Source organism: Echinops telfairi, unplaced genomic scaffold (assembly GCF_000313985.2).
Source record: "Echinops telfairi isolate 266 unplaced genomic scaffold, ASM31398v2 ScPeMD7_2;HRSCAF=8, whole genome shotgun sequence".
Classification (NCBI taxonomy): domain Eukaryota; kingdom Metazoa; phylum Chordata; class Mammalia; order Afrosoricida; family Tenrecidae; genus Echinops; species Echinops telfairi.
The window spans coordinates 9,507,180-9,516,149 of NW_022103898.1; the positions used below are offsets into that span (position 1 = coordinate 9,507,180).

The 8,970-nt window shown below is 56.7% G+C and overlaps 1 protein-coding gene across 3 annotated transcripts in view; it reads left to right on the forward strand.

Moving 5' to 3' along the window:
- The first annotated feature begins 3,596 nt into the window (after positions 1-3,596).
- LOC123521705 (MIEF1 upstream open reading frame protein-like) overlaps positions 3,597-8,970 on the forward strand; it is a 7,094-nt gene continuing 1,720 nt past the window's right edge. The window contains exons 1-2 of one of the 3 annotated variants that reach the window (XM_045290552.1): positions 3,597-3,674; positions 5,705-5,954. In XM_045290552.1, coding sequence (XP_045146487.1) covers positions 5,732-5,944 — 213 coding nt within the window. In that variant the 5' untranslated portion in view covers positions 3,597-3,674; positions 5,705-5,731 and the 3' untranslated portion in view covers positions 5,945-5,954. Of the gene's footprint in view, positions 3,675-3,836; positions 4,210-4,410; positions 4,834-5,704; positions 5,978-8,970 lie in introns of those variants that run through there. The other 2 variants (XM_045290553.1, XM_045290555.1) reach the window with 2 other exon arrangements.

The following is an 8,970-nucleotide window of genomic DNA, read 5'->3' on the forward strand; positions in this document are numbered from 1 at the left end:
AGTAGCAAAATTAGTTCTGAAGTGGCAACGAAAATAATTTTATGGTTGGGGGGTCACCACAGCATGAGGAACTGTATGCAAGGGTCGCGGCATGAGGAAGGTTGAGTGAGAACCACTGTTCTAGATGCTTCCAGCTCTTCAGCTCTTCTCCTTACTTCTAGGCTCATGAGACTCCCCCCAGCTCCCCACACGCCCATGGCAATGTGGAGTGGGGCAGTGGGGCGGGCATCTGGTTATCAGTACTTACGGTGCCGTGTCGGCCAGAGACCCCTGACAAGGGGCATTGCCCTGCATCTCAGGGCTCTGCTGGGCTTCATGGGACAACGTTTCATGGGCCCCTTGGGATTTCTTGGGTTGATGTTGCAGTTTTTGTGTTTTATTGTGAATTCATTGAAAGTTTCCAGAGCAAACCAGTTTTCCATTCGACAATTTGGGTATACATCTTGCTGTGTGTCACTGATTGTTACATTCCTTCTCTTACTTTCTCCCCCTGGTTTCTATTTCCATCCTTCCCGTATTCTCCCCCTCCTCAACTGAAGGAACCCTGATGGCAGAGTGGTTATGCACTGGGGTGCTAACCATAAGGTCAGCAGTTCAAAACCATCAGTGCCTCTGAGGGGGAAAGACGGGGCTTTCCACAACTGTGAAGAGTTACAGTTTTGGAAACGCAGAGGCAGTTCTACCCTGTCCTTAGGGTTCTTATGAATTGTCATGTATTCAATGGCAGTGAGTTTGGTGTGGGTTTGCATAATTTATATCATGTACAAATAAAATCTTGTTTTTTTATTTTTGGAAACGTAAGCAAAATGTTGCTGAAGATCATCTAACGATGGTTGAAAGCTGCCAGAGATTCAAGCTGGATTCAGAAGAGGCTGTGGACCATTGTCTCTGTGATCTGTTATGCCAATTGACCTTGGGAGAGATAATGGCTAGAATTCATTCTTGTCACTCGCAATGAAAACTAGCCCTTGAGAGGCCACAGGGCCCATGGCGAAGGCCTTAGACGCCATGCCTACTATTGCTTTGAAATCCTACACCCGTTAAGCCCCCTCCCTTTCCCAAAGCCCCTGGGAACTCAGAGTCCCCGGTTGCTGTGGGGACTCCCTATGTCCCTATCTCTCCCTAGTGGTGACCTTGTTATTAGCCGCCTTCCAGTTGGCCAGGCCGCAGGCCACCACTCAGGGCACAAGGGAAGGAAAAGCTGCCTGGTCCTGGTCATCCCCGTGATAAGCTGCCGATCACTGTCAGGATCCATAGGGTACTCGATGACTGATACTCGGAAGTAGATCACAGGCCTTCCTCCCTACTGCTTCCTGGTCTGGCCCTCTGTTCTGCATTGTCGCCACAAACTTAGGTACCTCCCCTGACAGGAGGGTGGCAGCCGGGTGTGTAGGGCATTGCCAGCAGCAGAACCCCGGTCTGGTCTCCCCCATGCTGTGGTTGTGAGGAGCCATTGGATGGGTTCCGATGTACAGGGACCCTGTGTGCAACAGAACCACACACTGCCCCGTGCCACCCTCGCTCACGACCACACGCAAGAGCCGTGTGGCATTCCATCTTGTCGAGGGTCTTCATTGTTGTGGCTGACCCTCTGCATTCCCCAGCAAGATGTCCTGCTCCAGGGACTTGTCCCTCCAGGCAACATGCCCACAGCACGTGAGACAAGGTCTTGCCATCCTTGCCTCTAAGGAGCATGCTGGCTGTCCTTTCAAGGCAGATTTGCTGGTTCTTTTGGCTGTCAGTGGTACTTTCAGTATTGTTTGCCAGCACCGCAATTCAAACGTTATCGAATCTTCTTCAATCTTCCTTATTCAATATCCAACTTTCACATGCATATGAGGCCATTGAAAATACCATGGCATGGGTCAGGGAAAGCTTATCCTCAAAGTAACCTCCTAGCAGATTCACCCAGTGCCATGTGTCCCCTGATCCCATGACTGCTCCTTCCATGAGCAGTGGCCATGGATCCAAGCAAGATGAAATCCTTGACAACTTCAACCTTTTCTCTGTTCATCATGATGTTACCTATTGGTCCAATTGTGAGAGTTTTGGTGTTCTTTACATCAAACTATAATCCATACTGAAAGCTGCAGGCCCTGGTCGCCATCGGCAAGTGCTTCACATCCTCCTCCTTTCAGCAAGCAAATTAACCTCCCACAGGAAAGCAAGAAATCTACCTCTGAACTACCACTGTCCTCTCCCCACAGAGAATCTGAGCAGTGATTTGCTGAGAGAATAAATGAACTGTAAGTGCCTAGCCCTCCAGGGATGGGAACCTTGGTAGCAGAGCCGATTACCATTGGGCTGCTACCTGCAAGGTCAGCAGAGTGAACCCACCAGTGGACCCACAGGAGAGATAAGGCTTTCTGCCCCCACCCAGATTTATAGTCTTGCAAACCCAAAGGCACCCTTCTACTGTCCTCTAAGGCCAGAGTCGTTCATGATCGACGAGATGGCAGTGAGGTTTGTTTTGTTTTGGAGAAGGGGTGGGGTTTGCTCCTGAAAAGACACCTGCCTTGGAAAGCCTTTGTAGGGTCACTTTGTGTTGGGATGGCCCGCGATGGCAGTGGGTTTCAGGGGTCACTGCCTCCTGGATACCAATCACAACACCCCTGTGGCTCAGCGTGACAGCCCTCCAGGGATGGAGCCGGACTGCGAGCCAACTGGGCCGAGACTCAAGGCTGACCTCTGAAAGTCTCACTGCTTGGGCTCTCAGGCTGAGCCGGTCTGGGCAGGAGGCTCCCCCATTCCCCGAAGACAGGGCTTTGTCAGCAAACCCAATCAGAAGATGGAGGAGCCAATGAATAATTTAAAACACACTTGTCTCTAAAGCATACAACCAAGCACCTATGGCCGGAGAGCCGAACTGCCCGCGTGGTTTCCAAGGCTGTCAATCCTGACAGAAGCCGACTGCCCCATCTTTCGGTCTCGGAGAGCTTGGTGGGTTAGAATCAGGACCTTTCTGTCCACAGCGAGTTGCCAGGTCAGCAGTTCGAGCCCACTAGCGGGTGCGTCCGTAACCCCTGCGTCACCAGGGCGTCTTTCAGAAGGGATAGGCGCCGCTAACCACCCTCGAATGCTGAGCGGGTCACGAAGTCACTTGCAGCCATTTTGGCGAGGTGGGTGGGGGGCCGGGAGGGGAGGCGGGTGGAGGAAGGGCAGGAGTTTGCCAGGCGCCGAGAGGCCTGGAAAGAGGGAAACGGCGCGGGGGGACGACAAGCATTTGGCTTAGGAAGGGATCTGAGGACCCCGAAGGGGAACAGTAGCGTGGAACTCCTCAGCGTCCTCAAGGGCCCTCAGAGGCTGCAGGGACAGCAGCTGATAAAGCTGCTTATCAGCCTGGCCCCGCCCCGGGGGCGGGGCCGGAGGGGCTCTGACAGGCCCGTGTAGAGGCTGACGTCAGCACGTAGGCGAGACTCAGCGCGACGAGGCGACGCCGCGAGAGGGGGCGTGGCCCGACGAGGCTCGGCCCCGCCCCGCGGGAGAGGACGCGGCGGGGAGACAGGAAGTCCTTCCGCCTCCGCCGGCCTCCGTGCTCCCTTCAGCCCCGCCCCTCGGCTCCTGCGTGAGGTCGTGTCCCGGAAGTGAAGGGGCCATATTGGTGGGTGACCCCGGGCCAGGGACCGGGCGAGAGGCGAGTTCCTAAGGCGGTAGCGCGCGCGCGCGGCCCGCGGGTGAGTGAGGGCGGCCAGGGCGGCTACGCCTGCTCTCAGGGTCGCCGCCGAGGCCATCCGGCCCGGCCCCGGCCCGCCGGCTTCCCCCTGGGAGACGCCTTTGGGTCCCTAGCCTCCCGGAGCCGGCCCCCCAACCCCTCGCGGGTCCGATGACTCCTGTCTGGGGGGGGTCTTGGTTCTCTCTTCGGCAAGGCCACCCCTCGTGTCGGGGGAGGACTGGCGATGGCCTTCCGGTCTCAGCCCTGTGTTGACAGTCGCCTTCTACCTCACAAAGCGCCTTTCCCGCCGGCCCTGTGGATTCAGCTCGCCTCCGTGGGTGCCCCTGAGGTCATGGGAGAGGGGCCATGGCGCCCAGCCGGCAGGAAGTGAGCGAGGCCCGTGGCTAATGGCTGGCCGCTGGCGTGGGGCCCAGAGCTTTTCGGCCCCATGCGCCGCTTCCCAGGCTCAGCTCTCTCGTTCTGAGAGGGGCAGCCATCCCTTCCGTCCCGGGACGCGGTGATGGTGGCCCGGTTCATTCCGCCGTTTTGGGAGCCGGGTGAGCTCCAGGCATGCGCGGGGGAAGGCTGATGAGAAGCCAGCACAGGGTAGCTGTCGCCAGAGAGGCCGAGAGCGGGGGTCAGGACGTCCCTCTCCTGATAGAGCGGTGGGCCCCTGGGCTGTCACGACCCCCGTGGGGCCCTCGTGTCGCCCACTGTAACCGAGGATCCTGGTGAGCTAGTGGTTGGTCGGATGGGTGAGGCGATGCTTGGCAAGCGCTGAGCATATCCGAGGTCCGTGCGCGCTCACTGGGCTCGGTAGGAACCCAGAGCTGGCCACCGCAATGGCTCCCCGGTTTACAGAGAGAATGGACGAGAGGGCACCTACCAGGGACAACGCTCTGCCTGTGTGAGGGCTTATTGTGGTGCAAAGGAGGGTGGTGGCACTGAGCACGGGTCACGGAACCCAGTGTTCGCAGAGAACCTCTCAGGTGGGGTGGCACTAACTACAGCTCCCGATGGAGAACTTAGGAGCCCTGCTGGCGTGTGGTTCCGTGTTGGGCTGCTAACCACAAGGTCAGCAGTTCGAAACTACCAGCGGCTCCGAGGGAGAAACACCAGGCTTTCTACTCTCCTGAAGCCCCAGTGTCGTGCTGGTGGTGCATTGGGCCACCATCCGCAAGGTCAGCAGTTCAAAACCTCCAGCTGCTACACCGGAGAAAAAAAATGAAACGAGACTTTCTACTCCCATACGCAGTGACAGTCTCGGAAGCTCACAGGAGCAATTCTACCTTGTTCTATTGGGTCGCGATGGGTCAGAATTGACTCAGTGACAGTTTTTGTTTTGTTCTGTGTTTTAGAGTGCTAAGGATACATCCAGCATGGTCCTGGACACATTAACTCATGTAACTGTCCCACGAACCAGCTGGGGAATGCAAGCACCATGCTGATTTTGTCGCTCAGTAATTGGCACGAGCTCGGGCAGCAGAGCCCTGATCTGCAGCCACTCTGCCGTTGGGTGCCCCCGCCCCCAACCCCATGAGTGCAGAGTAGAGCTGCTGGTAGGAAGCAGAGGCCAGACCTGTTTTCCAAGGTGCCTCTGGGTGGGTTTGAACTGCCGACCTTATGGTTGTTACCAGTAGGCACATACCCACCTTCGTGGCTGTTATAACACCCAGGGAATCCACTGGCAGCCGTGCTGGTGAAGCTCTGCCACAGGTGCTTCATGTCCCTTATGCCACTCACTCTTCAAATAACCCAGTCTGCCCTGGGCTATCTTAGCCTTATCTCTGGTTGACAAGTGCCCAGTGGAGCATGGTCCTCTGGCAGGTGTGAGGCAGAGTTCAGAGGCAGGTCCAGGAAATCCAGCCTCAGTCCCTGGCCCTGTGCTCTCCCGGGAGAGGGAGCCAGGAAGCTGGGGTCTTGTTTCTGCCCTGCCATGAACTCAAGTGTGTGACCTTAGGGGTTTCCAAAGCCAAGATGAAAATTGGAACTAGGTGTTCTCTCTTGGCGCTGCTGACTGAATTCTGGTCCTGTCCTTTCCCCTGTTTATAGCTGGACGCCAGCCCCTGCCGGTCCCCCATGGCCACCTGGAGCCGAGAGGCAGTGCTGAGTCTCTACCGGGCTCTCCTGCGCCAGGGCCGGGAACTTCGATACACTGACCGAGACTTCTACCTTGCCTCCATCCGCCGCGAGTTCCGGAAAAATCAGCAGCTCACGGACTCTGAGGCCCGGGCGTGGCAGCTGGAGAAGGGCCTGGTTTTCCTCCACAGCAAACTGGGGGGCATTGTCTAGGACCTTCTTCCTAGCCCTCCCACCCAGAGCCAGGCAAGAGAGGACCAAGGGACATTTGTTGACACTGCAGCTCCCGGGTGCCAGGACAGGCTTCAGGTGGGCCCTTGTTCCCACCTGCCTGCCACAGGGCTCCAGGAAGGGAGGACCTTCCCTTGTTAGCAACCAGGGAGAACACGCGACAGATGCCCTGGAAGTGCGTTGTAGGTGGAGGGAAAGGGCTGGAGTTTCAAGTGTCTACAGGACAGGACTGGAGCACCATTATTTTTTCCCTTGATTCCTTTGAACAGGTGACTTGGTGGTGACCCTGGTTTGAACCATAGAGCTCAGCTAGAGGGCAGCCCAGGCTTCCGTGGATTGAGTTACCTTTTGGGTTAGCTCACGTTCTCCAGAGTGGAGTGGTGTGCCGTCTCAGCAGCTTAGAGAGCAAGCCCACGCTGCCCCTTCTGGGCAGCCCTGCGCTGCCCTTAGGAGCCGTGGGGTTTAGGACGACCCCTCCTATTTTCAGGCTTCTCTTTCCTCATCTGTAAGGTGGCCATAACAGGAGCCCGGGTGGGGCACTGGGTTAAGCCTTAGGTTGCTAACCACAAGGTCAGTAGTTGGAAGCCACCAAGCACTCTGTTGAAAGATGAGGCTGGCTTCTCTGGTAAAAATTCAGAGCCTTGGAAACCCACAGGGGCAGTTTCCTCTGGCCTGAGGGTCGCTGTGTGTTGGAATCGCCTCCCGGGCCATGCTTTGGTGTGGATAGCTAGGGGAGAGGGCATGGGGACTGCTTGTTGCGTGGTGTGTGAAGGAGCTGTCTGCTCCCAAGATGTCCTGCGGCAACCTTCTGATTCTCTTTGATTCAGCACTGATCCATGAGGACCGCCTGTGACCAACTTGAGGGACTGGTGGGGGTGGGATTTGACCATGGGGACCTGGTAGTATGGATCTGCAGGAAGCCCCCGGGAGAGAGCGTTGTCTGGAATCTGGAGATGGGATCGGGACTGCCTAGGAAGCAGGTGGGGAGGGCAAGAATAGGATTTGGGCTGTGAGGGATTTTCTCGCCAGGTCCCCCCCCACCCCCCAAACCAACCAACCATTCCCTGCCGCCCAGTCCATGCTGGCCTGTCGGACAAGGTAGGGCTGCCTTGGGTTGCTGAGACTGACTCTCCTTGGAGCAGTGGGTGGTTTTGAACTGCTGACCTTGTGCTTAGCTGCCCAACTGGGGTCCACTGCGCCACCAGGGCTCCTTGGCAGAGGAGCCAGGAGGTGGGGAAACCCCTCTTGGAGTCTGGGCCCTTGGAAGTGGTGTGGCTGACCAAAGGGCAAGGGGTGATGGGGCCACATTGGCGTCTCAGTGGGACTGTGCTGGTGGTGGTGGTGGTGGTGGTGGGGGGGGTTGGTGAGAGCCCCGGAGGCAGCAGACCTGGCAAGAGGAGGTGATGGACATGCCCGCCTATTGGCGTGCTCAACCTCAGGACTGACCAGTGGGCCTGGGAGGGGGGTGGTTGAGAGGTGCACAGTCTGCTCTCCGCTCCCAGCCTCTTGGTTGGCAACCTGCCTTTGGTATTGCTCAGTCCAGGGAGGGTGGGGTCCGCTTTGGAAGGGGAGCAGTGATTTCTGAAGATTTTTGGCCTGATTTTAGAAGCCCTGGTCGTGCGGTGGTTTCACTTCGGGCTGCTAACCACAAGATCAGCAGTTCAAAACCACTAGCCGCTCTTCAGAAGAAAAACGAAGGTTTCTATTCTCCTAAAGAGTTAACAGTCTCAGAAACCCAAGGAGCAGTCTGCCTGGTCCTGTGGGGTCGCTGTGAGTTGGTATTTGGTTTTATACCTCATTGAACTGAGCCACGCCCCCCAAATGAGAAAGGTTAACAGTGCTTGCAATTGTGCAATAAATAGTTACTGTGTAGCAGAGGCGAGGCCTCCGAGCTGTGAGCTGGAGGGACTAAGTGGAATTGTACATTGCATGCCATTGGGATCCCTTAAACCTAGTTCTCCCAGCAGGAGCAGCGGACTTCACCCCACTTTAGGTCTTCCTGTGTAAGTGGGTGAGGGCACCGGGACTGGCCTCCTAGGATTGCCCCAGGATAAGGGAGGTGATGAGCACAGGCGGAGCTCGGGCACAGTCTCCAGACCCAGTCCTCCTCATGTCTGCGACCTTGCCCTTGAAGTCGCTTGGCTGCAGGTCTTGGCTAGGTTGGGATTTTCCCAGGTGGGTGGCATCCTTCTCTGCCCTCCAAGTCTGGGGTGGTGGTGGGTGTTTCTACTGTGCCTCTGGACCCCGGGTTAAGGTGCCGGTGGGCACTGTGGGCAGAGCCAAGATTCTTTGGCCACCAGGCTGCTCTTACCTACCCACCCCTCCTCCAGGAGGACTCTGGGATAGACCTGCTGAGAGGCTTGGCTGGGTGCAGCACACCAGGCCTTCCTCTCCCCAGCCTGGCCCAGCCGCCAGCTCCAGGGTGCTTACGGTGCTAGTGTGGGAAACAAGGTGTTGAACTTGCCTGCTCCACTTTCAGTTCACTGCCCAGCTGTGACGGCCTAGGTGGAGGACAGAGGGCCTCCTCAGTCTTGCCTCCAGTGTAATCAGTTCACTTGGCATCGCCCACGGCCATCAGGAAGGGGGTCTTTTGCATGTGGTGGGTCTCCTGGGAGACTTCCTAGGGGCCTTTTTGGGTAGCACTTTGCACCCCCTCTTAGTGTGTCCTCCCAGCCGTGGAGTGCTCGAGGCCATGTAGGTGTCAGAGCTGAGCAACTCAGTGACCTGTTGGAAGGGACACAGCTCACAGCGTCTCAGGACTTATGACTCAAAGCCAAGCACCTTTCTGTTTGCTGCACACCCACCTTACCTGGGCCGTCCCCTAGAAATGCCAAAGGGTTGCTCCCCAACTTCTAGTTTGGTTTCAAGGACCCTGTAAAGAGGGGTGCATGCAGGGTTCCCCCTTATGTAATGTTGTTTGTCTGTGAAGGTGCTTGGTTTATTTTTAAAAAAAATCATTTTATTAGGGGCTCATACAACTCTTATCACAATCCATACACACATCAATT